General features: G+C 40.2%; 1 protein-coding gene across 7 annotated transcripts in view; it reads right to left on the bottom strand.

Moving 5' to 3' along the window:
• sdccag8 (SHH signaling and ciliogenesis regulator sdccag8) overlaps positions 1-19,881 on the bottom strand; it is a 272,774-nt gene that overhangs the window by 181,424 nt on the left and 71,469 nt on the right. For all 7 annotated transcript variants that reach the window (XR_013547645.1, XM_078405351.1, XM_078405349.1 and 4 more), the window contains one exon: positions 18,544-18,660. Coding sequence is in view for 6 of the 7 variants with exons in the window: in XM_078405351.1 (XP_078261477.1) it covers positions 18,544-18,660 (117 nt within the window). In the remaining variant the exon portion in view is untranslated. The remainder of the gene's footprint in view (positions 1-18,543; positions 18,661-19,881) is intronic.

The raw sequence follows: 19,881 nt of genomic DNA, 5'->3' as shown, positions 1-19,881 counted from the left end.
CCTGCTGGTTTACATCTCCTGGGTTCAGGACAATCTCTGCCACAGGATGATGGAGTCATTTTGTGCATTTAGCCAGAAGGCCAGCCAACATGCTAAACATCTCATTCTACACCTGCCTCAAACACCCAAGAATGAAGGAGATTACAAAGAGTGGTGGACACTGCCCGATCCATTATGGGGACTGACCTCCCCACCATCGAAGATACCTATAGGTGGCGCTGTCTCAAAAAGGCAACTAGTATCAAAGACTCACAGCACCCTGGCCAAGCTCTTATTTTACTCCAAAACATCAATAAGAAGTAACAGGTGTCTGAAAACCGTGACCACCTGGTTCAAGAATAGCTTATTCCTAACAACTGATCAGGTTCTTGAACACTATATAACACTAACCTCAACTACAGACTGTTTTTAGTTGCATCAAGGACTTCATTTTTTTAAGGAGTGTTAGGGTTATTAATTTACTGAATTTTTGTTTATCGTATATTGTCTATGTATATCATGTTTTTACAGGCCTGAAATGTTGCTGCAAGTAAGAATTTCATTGTTCTGTTGTCGTTACATATGATGAAGGTGTGTGACATTGTAGTGGGCGCCTGCTCGGCCTCGCTGAGGCTGAACTTCCTGAGGAGAAAAGCCTTGAGGCCCTCATACTTATCACCCGCCGGGGGGGCGCAGAGGAAAGGTCGGACCCGTCGCGCAGTGGCCTGGTCGAGGGCACCGATAACGTAAAAGTACTTGGTGGCGTCGGCTGTCACTCCCCGCAGTGCTAACTGCGCCTCGGCCTGGTTAAACCAGAAATCAGGGTCGTTGGTCCAAAGGGGAGGCAGCTTCAACGCCACGGCCTGGAGAGCGGTGCGGTCGGCAGGATCCACGGGGTGGGGTCCGGCAGGGTCCAGAGGCGGCTGACCGGCAGGGCCGGGTAGTGCGTGTTGAGGAGCGTTCGGGTCCATCACGACTTGCGAGGAAATGTCGAGGGTCACCAGTGTAGTGGGTCTGGACGCAGCAGGAATCAGGCAAGACGCCAGGTAAGTATTAACAGTAATTTTAATGTAGCATCAGAACATCCACTCTCTTCAGTTTCCAGCACGAATTCACCCAAGCCCCTTCAGGCAAACCCCGTAGCTCTAGACCCCTCCCCAGCCCTGTCCAACCCATGCCGAGGGGGATGACCCAGGGAGTGGCCTAATTCCCGGGCACCGCCACAACATGCTTGTTTTCATCAGCTGAGATACTGAGTACAAGTGTTAGAACATCATGTTACATTTGTACAAAAGTTGGTTAAGCTGCCCGTGGAGTATTGTGTGTAGTTCTGGTCATCACACAATGGGAAATATGTAATGTAAAGAAAGTAGCCATTAGAGGGCACTACCACAGGCAACCTCTCTTCTAACTCACAAACCATCTTGCTTTTGAAGTGTGTCATCAATCCTTCATTGACTAAATCCTGGAGGTTCCTGCTTAACTGGTGCTACAGACTATTTGCTTCAGAGATTCATGGTACAAAGTACATGCACCAGTTTCAATTTTTTCTGTGTGTGAAAGCAGCAGAATCCACAAGCCAGGAGGATCCTGTCATACTGAATGAGGAGCTCTTGATCTTTTTTCTTGGAGGCTTCATTTACATCTTTTGCATAATAAGATTTAGTGTGTGTGTGCAAAACAGCATTTATTACTGTAATCAACATCCTGCATATCTACCGTCTGTAGCAATTATCTCTGCTGTCAAATTACCGAAATGAACCATTTACCAAGTAAAGACTTCAGAACACATTGACCATTCTAGCCCTCCCTCTACTTCATTGCCCCTACCAATACCCATTGCCTTTACTGCCAGCAGCACTATCTCCCGATCCTTGCTTTCTTTGCACTAAACGTCCTTGTCAACACTATTCTGACATGGTGCCACAGAAACAAACTATTGCAGGTGTTGTGATTAATGTGATTGTTCCCAAATGAGCCTTCTGTCTGCCTCAATAATACTTTTCTTATAGTGTGAATGCAATGTTTTTAATTTGTCACCAGGATGTATGGTGAAACAATTCCAGACAACAGATGTTGCTTTGAAAATTGGCGAAAGACCCATGTTCCCAGTGAAGAATTACATGATGCTGGTTTGAATTGCGTTAACAGCTGGGGATGTGATTTTTGTGGCAATATCAAGGCAACAATGATAAAAATGGTGGGAGCCATAGTGAAATCAACAGCAGAAGATGTGTGTTTTCTTGCAATTTGTTCATGATTTTTAGTCGGTAAAATTCAGAAGTAGTAACAGAATTTCAAGAGAGTTCAGAAAAGTGCTGAAAAGGTTTCAGTGATATAATGAATGTGATTAGATTTCAAGACTTTATTTGCACATGAAAGACATAAATATGGGCATAAACAGACACATACTGATTGCTATAAAAGTGTAAGAATTAAATTTGCCCTGTCGGGCTTCACAATCTGAGAACGAATGTTAAACCATCTCCACCCTTACTACCTGGTCATCTGGTATTAGTATTGGTGGTTATTATTGTTATGCGTAACAAGATACAGTGAAAAGCTTTGTTTGCATGCTTTCCAGTCAAATAATACAAGTACAATAAAGCCATTCACAAGTACAACAGATAGTGCAAAAAGAAAAACACCAGCATTATAGTGTTACAGCTACAGAGAAAAAATCCAGGGTCTGCAACAAAATAGGTTGGAAGTGATGGACTGGGCTACATCCACAATCTCTGCGGTCTTGGGCACAGCTGTTGCCACGGCAAGCTGTGATGCATCCTGATACAATGCTCTCTATGGTGCATCTATAGACGTTTATGAGTCTTGGAGTCATGCAGCATAGAAACATGCCCTTTGGCCCAACTAGCCTACGCTGACCAAGATGCCCCATCTACACTGGTCCCACCTGCCCACATTTGACTCATATCCTTGGAGGTGCAAAGAGACTTGGGAGTGCTGGTGCTGGATTACCAAAAAGTTAATTTCCAAGTAGAATTGGTAGTAAGGAAGGCAAATGCAATGTGTAGGAAGGAACTGCAGATGCTGGTTTACACCGAAGATAGACAAACAAAAGGCTGGAGTAACTCAGCGGAACAGGCAGCATCTTGGGATTGAGACCTTTTTTCAAGGCAAATGTAATGTTAGCATTTATTTTGAGAGGACGAATATAAAAACAGGGATGTAATGCTGAGGCTTTAAACGACACTGGTCAGACCGCATTTGGAGTATTGTGAGCAGTTTTGGGCCCCATATCTGTGGAAGATGTACTGACACTAAGCACAACGGAAAGTAGTTGTTGAATGCCAAAAGGCCTCCACTAGGAGAAGGAATGAGCAGCTCAAGGAGGACCTGAAGGCAGCCAAATCTCAACTCTTTGAGGTGTACGACAAACTGAAGGAGGAGGAGGTTGCGAGAATGATAGAGGAAGTAAAGGCTGCCAACGATGCCAAGCGGTATAGCGAGGCATGGAGGGTCATGAACGAGATCAGTAGCTGGAGGAAGATCAAATCAGGTCAAGTCAACAGAACTCTCCAGAGGACCGAATCAACGTGTGGTTCACCCATTTCAAGAACCTACTTTGATCACCTCCAACTGTCACTGAGGAAGATGTTGAGACTGTCCTCAGAGATGTACAGATTCATGACGGCCCCTTTACCTTGGAGGAGCTGCGAAAAGTGAAGACCTCGCTGAAGCAGGGGAAGAGTCCAAGCCCTGATAACATTCGTCCAGAGGTGTTGAAAAACTGTGAGCTCAACGACATCAGGCTCAAGAACTGCAACACAGCGCTGATGACGAATGACAAGCCAACACCATGGTCACAATCCAACATCATCCCCGCCCCCAAATCTGGGAGCCTGAACAAGACTGACAACTATTGTGGCATCAGCCTGACATGTGTCTTGGCCAAGGTCTACAACCGCTTGATTCTCAACCGGATTAGGGCTGCTATCGACCCGAAGCTACGTTACAATCAGAACGGCTTCAGAGAGAAGAGGAACACGGTCACACAGATCCTGATCCTCCAAAGAATCATTGAGGAGGTGAAGAATAGCAACCTGCCGGTCGTCCTAACCTTCATTGACTTCAAGAAGGCGTTTGACTCGATTCATCGATGCAAAGTGATGAGGATTTTGAAGGCTTATGGTATTCCTCCTCGTCTCCCGAGAGCCATTGAGGATATGCACTTGGGTACCACGGCCAAGGTTGTCACCCCGGATAGCGAGAGCAAAGTGTTCGAAATCCTCGTGGGGGTCTTACAGGGAGACACGCTGGCACCCTTTCTCTTTGTCATTGTCCTTGATTATGCAATGAGGCAGGCGCTCAAGGAACACGAGTACCTCAACTTCACAATCACCCCAAGGCATTTGAGAAGAATCGGGTCAGTCAACTTGTCAGACCTTGACTTCGCTGATGACATCGTCCTGCTGTCAGACCAAATTGGGGAGGTACAGGAGCTGCTCAGCAGGGTCGAGACAGAGGGCGAGAAAGTGGGCCTCCACCTCAATACCAAGAAGACGGAGTATATGGCGTTCAACGGTAGTGACCATGACCATTTTACATATCGAAACATTTTGTTTTACTTGTGCAGTGAGTTATCTAACTTACAAATCCATCTTAACTACTGGTTTATGGATCCTGCCTGATCGTCTAACAGTAACAGGTGTAACACGTTTAGGTGTTGACTCAACTGTAGGCTTGTTTGGCTCTGTTTTAGTACACTGACTTTGACCAGAGGAATCTGTTTCTTTGTCTGTACTAACTGAATTTTGTGTTTCAACCACAGTGGTATTTTCCAACTCACTTTCAGATAAATACTCAGGGATTAGGAAATCATGCTCAGTTTTTGGTTCATCTTTGGCTGGAACCATTTGATCAACATGAACACTTTTGATCTTATCTCCAACTTCAACTAAGTATCTTTTTGTTCCACACACTTCCACTATTTTCCCACCATCCCATTTGTCTCGACTGGACTTGTTGGGAGGACTGAGAACACAAATTTGCTCATCTGACTTGAAGTTCCTCTCCTTTTTGTGGGAGTCAAAGTGCCGTTTTTGACTTAACTGTTTTTGTTCAACTCTCAAGGCCAAATTGGGTTGAACTATGCTTAGGCATATTCTTAGCCTTCTCTTCATCAACAGTTCTGCAGGTGAGTAATCCGTTGTGTGTTGTGTGGTTCTGTACCTCAGCAAGAAACGGTTTCATGCTGAGCTTTGAGCTACCCTGCTAAACCTGTTTCTTGAGAGCATCTTTGACAGCTCTAACAGCCCTTTCCACCGCCCCATTGGAGGCTGGACGGTATGGGGGAACAAGTGTGTGTTTTACATCATTCCGTTGCATGAATTCTTTGAACCGTTCTGAACGAAACTGAAACCCGTTATCAGAAACAAGTTCTTCTGGTAAACCATGGCATGCAAAAATTAATCTCAACTCATCTATGGTCCACTCAGCAGTAGTGCTTGACCCCATATGCTAAACCTCAATGGTATATCTGGGCGAGTACTAAAGTCTTGTGCTACTCAGCTTGCTCCAGTGCTCACCACAATATTCAACCTCTCCTTGGCAAAGTCCGTGGTCCCTGCATGCTTCAAAAGATCCATCATTGTACCGGTGCCAAAGAATGCCTCTCCAGCGTGTTTAAATGACTACCGACCGGTGGCCCTCACCTTGGTTGTCATGAAATGCTTGGAGAGGCTAGTCAAGAAGCACATCTGCGCCCTCCTTCCTCGCAACATGGACCCACTACAGTTCGCATACCGTCCGAACAGGTCCACGGATGATGCGGTCTCCCAGGTTCTACACACCGCTCTCTCTCATCTGGACAGCCAGGGGGGCTATGTGAGGATGCTGTTCATTGACTTTAGTTCAGCATTCAACACAATAGTCCCCAGCAGACTGGTTGAGAAGCTGCTGGAACTGGGGCTTAGCACCCCTCTGTGTGCCTGGGTCCTGGACTTTCTCACTGCCAGGCCCCAAGTGGTCAGGATGGGGGAACACACATCTAGCTCCCTCACCCTGAACATAGGATCCCCCCAGGGCTGCGTCCTTAGCCCCCTACTGTACTCCCTGTACACACATGACTGTAGGGCCAGGTTCAGCTCAAACTCCATCATCAAGTTTGCTGATGACACTGTGGTGGTGGGCCGGATCTCCAACAACGATGAGAAGGCCTACCGGGAGGAGGTGGCTGATCTGGCACTCTGGTGTCAGGACAATAGCCTCCTCTTGAATGTCACTAAAACAAAGGAGCTGATTGTGGACTTCAGAAGGGCTAAACATCCAAGGACGTACACGCCACTGGAGATAAATGGGTCTATTGTGGATAGGGTGAGCAGTTTCAAATACTTGGGAGTCCGCATCGCAGAGGATCTGACGTGGGCAACGCACATTGCCGCACTGGTGGGTAAGGCTAAGCAGCGCCTTTACCACCTTAGACAACTGAGGAAATTCAGAGTGTCGCTGAGGATCCTTCATTGCTTCTACTCTGGGGCTGTAGAGAGCATCCTGTCCGGCAACATTACAGTCTGGTTTGGGAACAGCTCTGCCCAGGACAGGATGGCCCTGCAGAGAGTAGTGCGTTCGGCAGAGCGCACCATGGGAACTACACTCGTCCCCCTGCAGGACCTATACATCAGGAGGTGCAGATCCAGAGCAAGCAAGATCATGAGGGACCCCTGCCACCCCAGTAACGGACTGTTCCAGATGCTACGGTCAGGCAAACGCCTCCGCTGTCACGCTGTGAAAACGGAGAGGATGAGACGGAGCTTCTTCCCACAGGCCATCAGGACTGTCAACTTTGATAACCCCAGAGACTAAATTTTTGTCGACACTTTTTGTGCTATGTTTAGTAACTTATTAACTTTATTTATATGCTGTAACTGTAATTATTTTTGTGCACAACCCGCAGGCATTGCCACTTTCATTTCACTGCACATCGAGTATGTGTATGTGACAAATAAATTTGACTTGACTTGACTTGACTTGATTTGGAATGACTATCTACTAGTACCAGAAAGTATTCATTATCCTTTTCACAAAAATCTACATGAACTCTCTGAAAAGGTCTACTTGGCCATGACCAGGGTTGCAGTGGTGTTTTTGGTGGTTTACTCTGACAGTTTTGACACATGCTACATTTGCTCACCAGTGACACGATGTCACTGTCAATACCAGGCCAATACACAAAATTTCTAGCTATTGACTTCATGCTTACTATGCCAGGATGTTCGGCATGAAGTTCATCCATAATCTTGCTTCTCAAAGACTCTGGTACAATCACTCTGTAACCCCACTTAATGCATCCCTGCTCACATAATTCATGGCGTCGATTATGGAAAGGCTTCAGTTCTGAGTTCAGAACTGAGTTTAATCCATTATCAATTTCAGTCCAACCATTCAAAGTCTGTTCATAGACAGTCTTCAGCACAGTGTCTTTCTCTGTTTCAGCTGCAATTTCTGCTGCAGTCACTGGAATGTCTTCATCTTGCAGTATGTAGATTGAGTTCTCACTTCCTACGTCAGAGTTCTCATGGGGCAACCGGGACAACGCATTTGCAACTGCGTTGCACTTGGAGCTTCTGTAAACATTGTAGTCATACTGGGACAGCAGAATTGCCCAACGCTGCATCCTTGATGCCGCCATGGAAAGTATAGCTGACTTGGGACCAAGTATCACTAGTAGTGGCTTGTGATCAGTCACTAGGGCGAATGATCTGCCGAGAAGAAACTGGTGGAATTTCTTGATTCCGAACACGATGCTGAGTGCTTCCTTTTCTATCAATGCATAATTGTGCCCACTCGGTGATAGGGTGTGGGATGCAAAAGCAATAGGCTTTTCCTATCTGTCATCCATTACGTGGCAGATCACATAACTTGAAGTTTCATCTCGCATGTCGTGTCATAGTGAACAAGGAGTTTGTCACTTGTCAAGTTTTTCTTGCAGATGTCATATGCACGTTGCTGTTCCTTTCCCCACATCTATTTCCCATCTTTTTGTAGCAGATGATGTAGCGGCTTTAGCACGATTGCTAAATCTAGAAGGAATCATGCATAGAACTGCACCATTCCAAGGAATGATTGTAGTTCTGACACATTGTTGGGCTTTGGAGCATTCACTATTGCTTCAATGTTCGCCTTCACAGGGCGAAGTTCGTTGGCGTCTACTTTGAGTCCAAGGTAGACCACCTCTGACTGCGCAAATGCACATTTACTTTGTCACAGTTTGACGTTGTGGCAGTTCAGTCGTGCGAGAACTTGCACAAGGATTTCCAGATGTTCTCCCATGCCCTCTGTGAATATCCTGGTTGCACACACAGTACGGAATGCCTTACAACATTTTGTCCATGACAGCCTGGAAGATTTTCGAGGGAGGATTTCACGCGGGCAGCTTTGTATATGAATACAAGCCCTTATGTGTGTTGATAGTCAAGGACCCCTGACTTTCCTTGTCGACATTGATTTGGGTGTAAGTGTGAGACAAATCCAGTTTAGTGAAGACTCTAAGTTCTGCGTACAGATCTTGCAAGGTTGGCAACGGATATTGTTCGTTGTCAATGGCTTGGTTGATTGTGACTTTGTAGTCACCGCATAGTCAAACAGTTTTGTTGACCTTGGGTACGGCCACAATTGGCGTTGCCCAGTTGCTCTGGTCTGTCATCACGATTGTCCATTCCGCTCGAACCTGTCGAGATCTTCCTCCACTTGTTGCTTTAGCGCATCTGGTACAGGTCTTGGTTGACAATACACAGATCTCACATCTTGCTGAAGTCGAATGTGTGCAGAGTACCCCGTTATTCCTGTGTAAATGTCGGCAAATATTTCTGCATGTTTGCTTATGACATTTTCAAGACGTGATTTGGACAAATCGATGCTGAAAATGTTCTTCCAGTCTAACTTTATTCTATTCAGCCAATCCTTTCCTTTTTTTTTTTTTTTTTTTTTTTTAATAAAATTTTATTGGGGATAGGTACATAACCTGTTTACATCTTTACAGTCATACATTTTTGAATTGATAATATTGTCAATTATTATTATATACCTTTTACCCCTTTTTTTTAAATTTATTTTATATAAACTAAATAAAGCTAACGAAGTAGATGAAGTGAAGAAAGAAAAGAGAGAGAAGAAAACTAAAAACAAAAACCAATTTAAAAGAAAAAATAACTAAAAACAAAAAAAAATAAATAAAAATAAGGAAAAAATTAGTTAAAGAAGAATGGAAAAATTTATTAAAATAACAAAAACTTCATTCGAGATATATTCGTACATTCCAAAGTATAGCATTTCATTCATTCTTTAGTCCGAGTGCTAGTCAGGTTCCTGTGCTGAACTATTCTGACCCTTTAAGTAATCAATAAAAGGAGACCATGTTTCAATGAATAATTCCTGTTTGTCCAACAGGGAAAATCTGATTCTTTCCACGTTTAAGGTCTCCGTCATTTCTATAATCCACATTTTAATTGTGGGGGCCGTAGGGCCTTTCCAAAATTTTAGAATTAATTTTTTTCCTGTTATTAAACTATAATCAATAAAGTTTTTTTGTGTTGTTCTGAATGTTTTATTTAATTCTAATTCTAATATTCCGAGTATAATTAATTTTGGATCTGGGTCCAATTGTGTGCTGGTTATTTTAGATATTATACTAAAAATATTTACCCAAAATTTTTTAATTTTTATACAGTTTGCAAACATATGAGATAATGTAGCTTCTAAATGTTGACATTTATCACATTTAGGTGAAATATGTTGGAAAATTTTATGTAGTTTTGTTTTGGAATAATGTAACCTATGTAATACTTTAAATTGTATTAGAGAATGTCTGGCGTTTAGTGAACACTGATCTATATGTTGCAAACTTTCTTCCCAAGTATCTTTCGTTATTACTTGATTTAATTCTTTTTCCCATTTTTGTCTATATAAATCCGTAGAAGGCATGTCACTGTCTAATAAAATATTATATATATAAGATATTAATTTTTCTGTATTAGGATGTTTGTTCCAACATTCGTCAAGAATTTCTGAATTTCTAATTTGAAAATTTTGGGAGTTCGACTTTACGTAATCTCTAAGTTGAAGATATCTGAAATAATCATTTCCACGAAGACCATAAATCTGTTGCAACTCCTGAAATGTCAGAAAGGTGCCTTCCTTATAAAGTTGTCCCATATTTTTAATTCCATAATTCTTCCACTGTGTAAAACCCCGGTCTAACCATGAAGGCTTAAACAAAGGATTATTCACAATTGGAAGAAAAAGCGATAAATTATCTAGTTTTAATGTCTTTTTTAATTGTTTCCAAATTCGTATAGCACTAAATATTATAGGGTTTTCCCTATAAATTTTTTTGTTTAATTTAGACGTGGCAAATAATATCGAACCAATATCAAAAGGCAAACAATCTTCCTTTTCCATTTTTAACCAGTCTGGTTGAAGATCTATTTCTTCCAACCAGAAATTCATATTTTTAATATTAACTGCCCAGAAATAAAACAAAAAATTGGGTAAAGCCAGGCCTCCATTTATTTTTGATTTACACAAGTGTCTTTTATTTATCCTATGATTCTTATAATCCCAGATGAAATCATTAACAATAGAGTCCAATTTTTTAAAAAAGTTTTTTGTCAAATATATCGGAATTGTCTGAAAAAGGTATAGTATTTGCGGTAAAAAAATCATTTTTATGGCATTAATTTTGCCTACCATTGAGATGGGGAGTGTTTTCCAGTATTGAATATTCTTATGTAGTTTGTTCAGTAACGGGGGGAAGTTTGCTTTAAATAATGATGTATATATCTTAGTTACATAGATACCTAGATATTTAAATTTTTCATTTACTATTTTAAATGGAAATTGTTGTATTATCTGTTTGTTATGTTCCCTTATTGGCATAATTTCGCTTTTATTCCAATTTATTCTGTATCCTGAAAGTGATCCAAATTGGGTTATTAGCTTTAATAAGTTTGGAATACTAATTTCTGGTTTTGTGATGTAAATTAATACGTCATCTGCATATAGAGAAATTTTGTTCTCTGTGTCCTTTGTGTTATATCCGTGTATTTCCGGATGCCCCCTAACTCTTTCTGCCAGTGGCTCAATAGCAAGCGCAAATAATAATGGGGATAACGGGCATCCTTGTCTACAACCTCTAGCTAGGCTAAATTTCGATGACAACCTTTGGTTTGTAAATATTCTAGCCGTGGGATTTGTATATAACAGTTTTATCCATGTACAAAATTTCTCCCCTAGCTGCATATTTTCCATCACCAAAAATAAATAAGACCATTCAACCTGATCAAATGCTTTTTCAGCATCTAGTGAGATTATTGCTAGATCTTCATTAATAATTCTCTTGGAATATATAATATTAAATAATCTTCTTAGATTATAGTATGAGTATCGTTTCTGAATGAAGCCTGTTTGGTCAGGGTGTATTAATTTATTCATCACCGTACTTAATCTATTCGCTAGTATTTTAGTTAAAATTTTTTGATCTGTATTTAAAAGTGCAATTGCTCTGTATGATCCCGGGTCTTCCGGATCTTTATCAGCTTTAGGAATCAGTATTATTATAGATTCATTTAAAGTATCTGGAAGTTTCTGTTGAGTATATATATACTCATACAGTCTATGTAAACGTGGGCTAAGCAAATCATAGAATTTTTTATAAAATTCGGAGCCTAAACCATCTGGTCCTACTGCTTTACCGTTTTTTAAAGAACCAATAGACTCCTCAATATCCTTTATCGTAATCTCCCTTTCTAATAATTCTCTATCGTTTGAATCTAAACCTTTTAAATTACATTTTTTTAAAAAGTCTGCTATTCCTTCTGATTGTGCTACGGTTTTAGTTGAATAAAGGTTCTGATAATATTGAAGAAATCTATCATTTATGTCCTTGGGCATTTTTAATAATTCTCCTGTCTCTGTTCTAATTTTATGAATTATTTTTTCCCCTTCCATTTTTCGTAATTGACGTGCTAATAGTTTTTGTGGTTTGTCTCCAAATTCAAAATGTAATTGTTTTGTTTTTTGATAAAGTTTTATTACTTGTTCTGAATACATTTTATTTAATTTATATTTCAATACAGCAATTTTATTATGTTTTAAAGTAGATGGCATTCTCGCATTTTCTATATCTAGTTGTTTAATTTCACTTTCCAATGTATGTTGCTTAATCCTGTTCTCTTTATTATAAAATGCTTGAGCAGAAATTAATGTACCTCGAACATACGCTTTAAACGTTTCCCACATAAGAGAAATAGGTGTGTCAGGGTTGTCATTTACCTCCAAAAATATTTGAATCTGTTTAATAATATATTCCTGGGATGACTTTTCGTTCAAAATTTGTGGGTTAAATCTCCAATATGCTTGTTTCTCGGACATTCCATTTAATTTAATCATGAATGTTACAGGTGCATGATCCGAAATTATAATGTTATGGTATTTTGAATTATAAATAAATGGAATAAACGTAGAGTCAACTAAAAAATAATCTATTCTTGAGTATGTTTTGTGTACTGGTGAGTAAAATGAATATTCCCGTCCAGTTGGGTTTTCTATTCTCCAGACATCCTTAATATTAGTGGTATTAATAAATGAATTTAAAAATACACTTGATTGAGATTTTATTTTTTTTTGCATTGATGATCTATCTAAGTATGGATCTAATGTACAATTGAAGTCTCCTCCAATTATTAATTTATATTGTGTGAATTCAGGAATTTTATTAAATGTTTTATTAAAGAACATAGGGTTATCAAAATTAGGCCCGTAAACATTAAGAAGAATCACTTTTTCTCCATTTAATTCTCCAACTAATATAATATATCTGCCATCAATATCCACTATTGTTGAGGAGTTCTTAAAAGGTATTCCTTTACGAATTAGTATTGCAACTCCTCTAGACTTGTGGGAAAAGGAGGAGTGATATGATTCAGCAATCCACTTAGCTTTAAGTCTATGTTGAGATTCCTTCTTGAGATGTGTTTCTTGAAGAAATATTATATCAGTTTTGATTAAATTTAGATGTGCCAAAACTTTACCTCTCTTAATTGGTTCATTGATTCCCTTGACATTCCAACTACAAAATGTTATTCCCTGACCCCCACTTGTCATATTAATGTCTTGCATATTGTTTCTAAGGTGGTCTATAACCGATCAGAAGGTACAACACACAGAACCTGACCCTGCTCCCGAACCTCAAATAGATGAATTTAAAATCATATACAACGCTCTTCCGAACACATCTCCTTGTATTTGTCTTATTTTCCCATTCTAACATTAAGTTACAAAAATATTTAAAAAGAGAAAAGTGATAGAGTTGATTAATATAGGGTGAAAGAAAAAAAACTACCTCTACAATTAGTGTAGTTAGTGATAGCCACACTAACGTGGCTAGAATTCTAAAGACTTCCGTAGCCTTTGTAAAAAAAAAAAATTCTAGCTCCGTGCGCAAAGAAAATAAAGGGTTATTTCTAACATTCATATATCTTCTTTGGGAGTAACAAACTTATTTACATACCCATACATACAGATGTTCTCCCATGCCCTCTGTGAATATCCTGGTTGCACACACAGTACGGAATGCCTTACAACATTTTGTCCATGACAGCCTGGAAGATTTTCGAGGGAGGATTTCACGCGGGCAGCTTTGTATATGAATACAAGCCCTTATGTGTGTTGATAGTCAAGGACCCCTGACTTTCCTTGTCGACATTGATTTGGGTGTAAGTGTGAGACAAATCCAGTTTAGTGAAGACTCTAAGTTCTGCGTACAGATCTTGCAAGGTTGGCAACGGATATTGTTCGTTGTCAATGGCTTGGTTGATTGTGACTTTGTAGTCACCGCATAGTCAAACAGTTTTGTTGACCTTGGGTACGGCCACAATTGGCGTTGCCCAGTTGCTCTGGTCTGTCATCACGATTGTCCATTCCGCTCGAACCTGTCGAGATCTTCCTCCACTTGTTGCTTTAGCGCATCTGGTACAGGTCTTGGTTGACAATACACAGATCTCACATCTTGCTGAAGTCGAATGTGTGCAGAGTACCCCGTTATTCCTGTGTAAATGTCGGCAAATATTTCTGCATGTTTGCTTATGACATTTTCAAGACGTGATTTGGACAAATCGATGCTGAAAATGTTCTTCCAGTCTAACTTTATTCTATTCAGCCAATCCTTTCCAAGGAGGGGTGATTTATTTCTGTAGCTGGCTACTATGTTGGGCAGTGTTACTGACTGACCATTATGCTGAACTTTACAGTTCATTTGTCCGCATGTCTCCAAAACTTTGCCCAAGTAGGTTCTCAGCTTGACCTTACTCTCAGACAATGGTGTCTGTGGGAACTTTGTTTCATACAGGTCGTTGTTCATGACCGAACAATCTGCTGCCATGTCAATACATATATCAATTAACTGTTCATTAATCAATAGTTTAGTTCGAAAGTCCTTTCCTTGGCTGGTTGTAGGCTTATTGATGTCGGTTGCATAAATAGTATACAACCCAAGTTCATTTCCATCTGGGTTCATCTCCAAGTTGTGAACTCCTTTCAGGTGTTGTCGCTTGTTTCCCACAGGTTGTTTGTTTCCCGCTTTAAGCTTGGCCCGACATGCTGAGGCGATATGGCCTTTCTTCTGGCAGTTATAGCACTTGGCCATTTTGAACTGACAAAATTGGAATGAGTGATTACCATTGCAACGATAACAACTGACTGAAGTCGGACCCCACCATACTTTGGTTTTGGTTTAGCGCCTTTTGGTTTGGCCATTGGCACTGCTTTGTGACTGTAAATGGCCACTACAGTCGAAACTCGCGAGCATTCTTTGATGCCGTCTTCACTGTGGTAGCAATCTTACATGCTTTCTCGAATGTAGGATCTGGAGTGTTCATGAGTTTGGACTGAATTTGTTCATCCACTAGACCACAAACAAATCTGTCGCATAGTGCGCGTTCGAGAAAGGTTCCAAAGTTACAGTGCAAAGTTAAGTTTTTCAAGGGAACAATGTACTCACTGATTGTCTCATTCTGCTTCTGGTTTCTAGTGCCGAATTTATAGCTTTCTGTAATTTCCAGAGGCTTTGAGTTGAAGTGCTCCTCCAACTTCTTCATAATGTCATTGAATGGCACGTCTTTTGCTTTTATGGACGCAAAGAAATTCATGAGTGTGCCATACACTTCAGGACCGATCTCCGTGAGCAGAATTTGCTTTCATGCGTTCGCAAACGGCCTTATTTGTTGCAGTCACTACCTCTCCTTCACCATATAGGAGCTGAACGGTTCTCTACTTTTGTCGAAAGTTCCAAGGTTTCCGATGTAGCCTGTGGACACCGCCATCTTGTCCCTCTCTCTTTTTTTTTAAAAAGGCCCCGATTTCCTGTCCGTTCTGGTGTAGCAATTCACCTAAAACTTAGCTATACAAAGGCTATACTAGCTTGAGGAATTCAACAAGAAAAACTCAGTCTCAAATCCTATACAATCCCGTCCTTGTCGCCAATTAAGTTATATTCCGGACGGCAGAATGAAGAACTAGACTCACACATTAGTTGTCAGTATCACGTGCGTTTTATTACTCAGCATTCCCTGCTTATATTGAACACCAACTCATTAACATAAAACATGAATATGTATGAATATGTTACAGAATGGAAGGAGAAGTCCAATGTAGTTCCAAATAATGCTTTGTGTCAAAATCATTTCTATCTACAGTGACTTTGATATTTGTCTTTAAGAACATTTCCTTACCCCATTGGTCATTTACCAAATATTTATTGATTAGGGTGGAAATTAGTAATGCAATCCAGTTACATGTGGAAATCTGGAAACAAGGAAGAGCCTGGTGATGATCATAATATCAACATAAGATAGATGATAAAGTGAAAGCTATGAAAGAGAAAACAAGAGGCAACTTTTCCGAAAGAATAAAAGGACATATTCTCTGGAACACCGGTTGAAGGGAAGCTTAATGGAAGTATATAAAATAATGAATTGCTTAGATAAGGTAGACAGTCAAGTTGGAAATGTCCAACACTAGAGGGCATAGCTATAAGATGAGAGGGGGAAAGTTTAATGGAGCTATGTGGGCAAGTTTTTTAAAGCAGAGGGTGGTGGGGGCCTGGAATGCATTGCCTGGGATAATGGTGCATGCGGATATGATAGTGGCATTTAAGAGGCTTTTCGGCAAGCACATGGAAATGCAGGGAATAGAGGGATATGAATCTGTGCAGGTAGATGATATCAGTTCAGCTAGGCATCATGTTCAGCACAAACATTGTGGGCCAAATGGCCAGTTCCAGTGCTGTATGGTTCTATGTGCTATGTGTTAATAAAATGGCAATGCAACATGACACCTGCAACTGTTTCATGAGTAAATATGAATAAAGAGTTCAAATCCTGATCTTCTTAACTTTGTACAAGCTTTCAAACATTTTAATGAGTAATAATGCAAAATCCACAAACTCTGCACACTAATGTAATTAATATTGGCTCTCTTTTAACATCATCATAACCACAAAGGAATTATTCTGCAAAAAGCAGTAATCTAGTGTCCCACCATGTTTTCTGTAGTACTGTAGTCTCAAGCTTTATAATAATATTTGCATCAATTAACTGAATCTTATGTCATATCATAGCATCTAAGCAATTATTATAAAGGCATGCTGTGTATAAATATCAACAAACGCAATGCAATATTCTTAAATACATTGTCTATGGATTTGTTTAGCTTCTCTATTTCCATTTTTATTTTTCTTACACTCTTTATTTTTTTTATCGCATTGCTTGTTTTCCCCATACTAGTCATTGTCCCACAAATCTGGGTTTGAAATTTTGAAAAAACAAACTAGGAAGCAACCATAAGCATGAAATACCACTTGCTGGAGGGGGCAACATGGCTTTGCTCTTTTCCTCCCTCCACCAATTCCAGGTGCACAGATTTCAGCTTTCCCCAGTTACATTAATTACAGTTAAAACTTTAAGACAGATTTTATATTGTAAAACTGATATTGGTGGTCATTTTGTAATATTAAATTGAATAGAATCAACATGCAATGTAAACTGCATACTATACCCAAGCTCACAATGGGTCCAAAATGTGGTGTTTATGATCTAACTATTTATGGCAAAGAAACAAATCCATATCTAAAATAAATAACTTGTCTTATATCATTTAAAGGTATTGAAACATTATTTCTGAATTAATCTTAAACAAACTACCAAAACTGTAACACAAGCATCGTGAAAGTTATTCAAATGTTAAACAGGCCTAAAAATTATGCATGGCAATATGAATTGCTGCAGATGTACCAACTTCCTTGGTTAGAATGACAATAGACAATAGGCAATAGGTGCAGGAGTAGGCCATTCGGCCCTTCGAGCCAGCACCACCATTCAATGTGATCATGTCTGATCATTCTCAATCAGTACCCCGTTCCTGCCTTCTCCCCATACCCCCTGACTCCGCTATCCTTAAACATACCATTGGCTAAAAGGCAATCAAGTAACAATAAATACTCTTTGGGAAGTGAGGGCTTTCGAAGATTAAAGGGCCTGTCCCACTTTAGGCGATTTTAAGGCGACTGCCGGTGACTGTCAAAGTCGTAGCAGATCACCGATATTTTCTTTTACCCGACGACAATGACCAGGACATTGCCGAGTCAGGTCGAGATTACACCGTCTTCGGAAACATCGCAAAATTCCCACGCTGTCAATGCTTCTCCGGCGTCCTAATGTTCGCTGAAATCACTGACAAGTCGGTAAGTACTTGAGAGTTTTGAACTATAACATCTTGTGTGGGTTACTTAAAAACCAAGTATCACTGTAACAAGGCATAAACTGGATTTACTTGCAGTTTACTAATAGCTGTATTAAAAAAAAAGAAATTAAAAAGTGGTTAAGTGGATTTTTGTGAAAAGTGTGTGGGCATTCTTTGAAAATGTACGGGAGATGCATATCCGGTTTCTGGGTTGCATATCTGGGTTGGGAGCCCACTTTAAATGTAATGGCTGAAGGCCGTAAACATCGCAAAATTCCCACGCTTACCTGACCGTCAAACTGTCGCCTCCAATCTACCTGTCAAATGTCGTGATGGCAAATAAATTGGTTAAACACAAGCATTTTATGGTATTTTGAAATGACTTTACTTATTTTAATATAATGTGCTTCTAAATGCATCTAAGAGAACCTAGCAAACCTGGGGACAGCAGGCGACAGCGCCCGCAATAAGCAACGATACCTAGCGATAAGCCAGCTGTCACCGAGAAATTTCACTCCGAATGATTTCTCAGCGATGCGCTGAGATCGACTACGATTCTTGGAAGACTCCTCACGATCATGCCCCCGCGACACCCGGCGAACTGTCGGCGACAGCCTAGTTGCCGGCAGTCGCCTTAAAATCGCCTAAAGTGGGGCAGGCCCCAGTTCGGGATCTATAAGGAAACATAACCAATGTTCCCCTCATTATCATTATACGTTTCTTTCACATCTCCTGCACATACCCCCTGCTGCCACTTTCTGATTTTGTTCGTAACTTGCAGGAAAGCTTGTTGTAATTTACCGAGGCTCCTACCTGTCCTTGGAGTTCCAATTCCCGTGACATTTTTGCTCTTTGATCTCTGGATTCCTTCTCGGACTCTTCTTTCTTCATTTTTACCTGATTCAGCTGATAACGCAATTCACCAGATTCCTTAAGGTTAAAGGAATTTTTTTTTAATGTTTATTCGTGAATTCCTATATTCTCAGCATTCATTACAAACTTTACATTAACAAAGTGACCTCAGTGCCACCTAGAGGAAGTTAGTCAAAATGACCTAAGCTTTATATAACCAGATATCTAAACTTATAGATATACTGGCAGTTTTGCTTTTAACTCAGCAAACAAAACATTCAGTTGTCACCCTGAATGATAATTTATTGGATCTATGCCTTATCTAGGTTGATAAATGAGATATCCAAAAGGAAATCTTTCAAAGGTACTTCTCCAAAAATTTGAAACAGCACATAATGTGCAAATAAATCTGGATTGCAGTGCTCTGAAGTTGTAATATTGAGTAGTAGGTAAAGAGACCTCACCATAAATACTGTTGTAATGTCAGTGCTGCATGTTTATTTGTATTATTGTATTGTTAACAATTCTGGTCACTAACACTTTAGTTATAAAAGGAGATTGGATGGGCTGTATTTATTTTTTAATGAAATGTAGGAGACTGAACAGTAAGCTTATAGAGATTTATTAACCACTGAGGGCATAGGTAGGATAAATAGTCAGAATCTTATTTTCCAGGGCAGGGAAGTCACCATCTTGATATTTAAATATCAAGGTGCACATGATACGATACAATAGAACTTTATTCATCCCTGGAGGGAAATTAATTAAAAGTATATGTGTAGGTCCAGCAAGAGTTAAGGTGGCAAATAGCATATTTGCCTTCAAAGCATGAGGACTTAAGTTCAGGAGCTAGGATGTCTTACTACAACTAAATACAGGGCCACAGTTTAAGAATAAGGAGTAGGCCGTTTAGAACGGAGATGAGGAAAAACCTTTTCAGTCAGAGAGTTGTAAATCTGTGGAATTCTCTGCCTCAGAAAGCAGTGGAGGCCAGTTCTCTGAATGCATTCAAGAGAGAGCTAGATAGAGCTCTTAAGGATAGCGGAGTCAGGGGGTATGGCGAGAAGGTAGGAACGGGGTATTGATTGAGAATGATCAGCCATGATCACATTGAATGGTGGTGCTGGCTCAAAGGGCGAATGGCCTACTCCTGCACCTATTGTCTATTAGTAGATACACCTTGATTATGGTTTCCATTTCTTAGACATAAACAGTGATTGGCAGGGCTCTAATGGAGTGTTGTTGAACAGAGTCATAAGACTAGAAATACATATTTTCATGAAACCAGCAATGGAGAGG

This window comes from Rhinoraja longicauda, chromosome 9 (genome assembly GCF_053455715.1).
Source record: "Rhinoraja longicauda isolate Sanriku21f chromosome 9, sRhiLon1.1, whole genome shotgun sequence".
NCBI lineage: Eukaryota > Metazoa > Chordata > Chondrichthyes > Rajiformes > Arhynchobatidae > Rhinoraja > Rhinoraja longicauda.
This window is presented reverse-complemented; position numbering and strand designations above follow the sequence as displayed.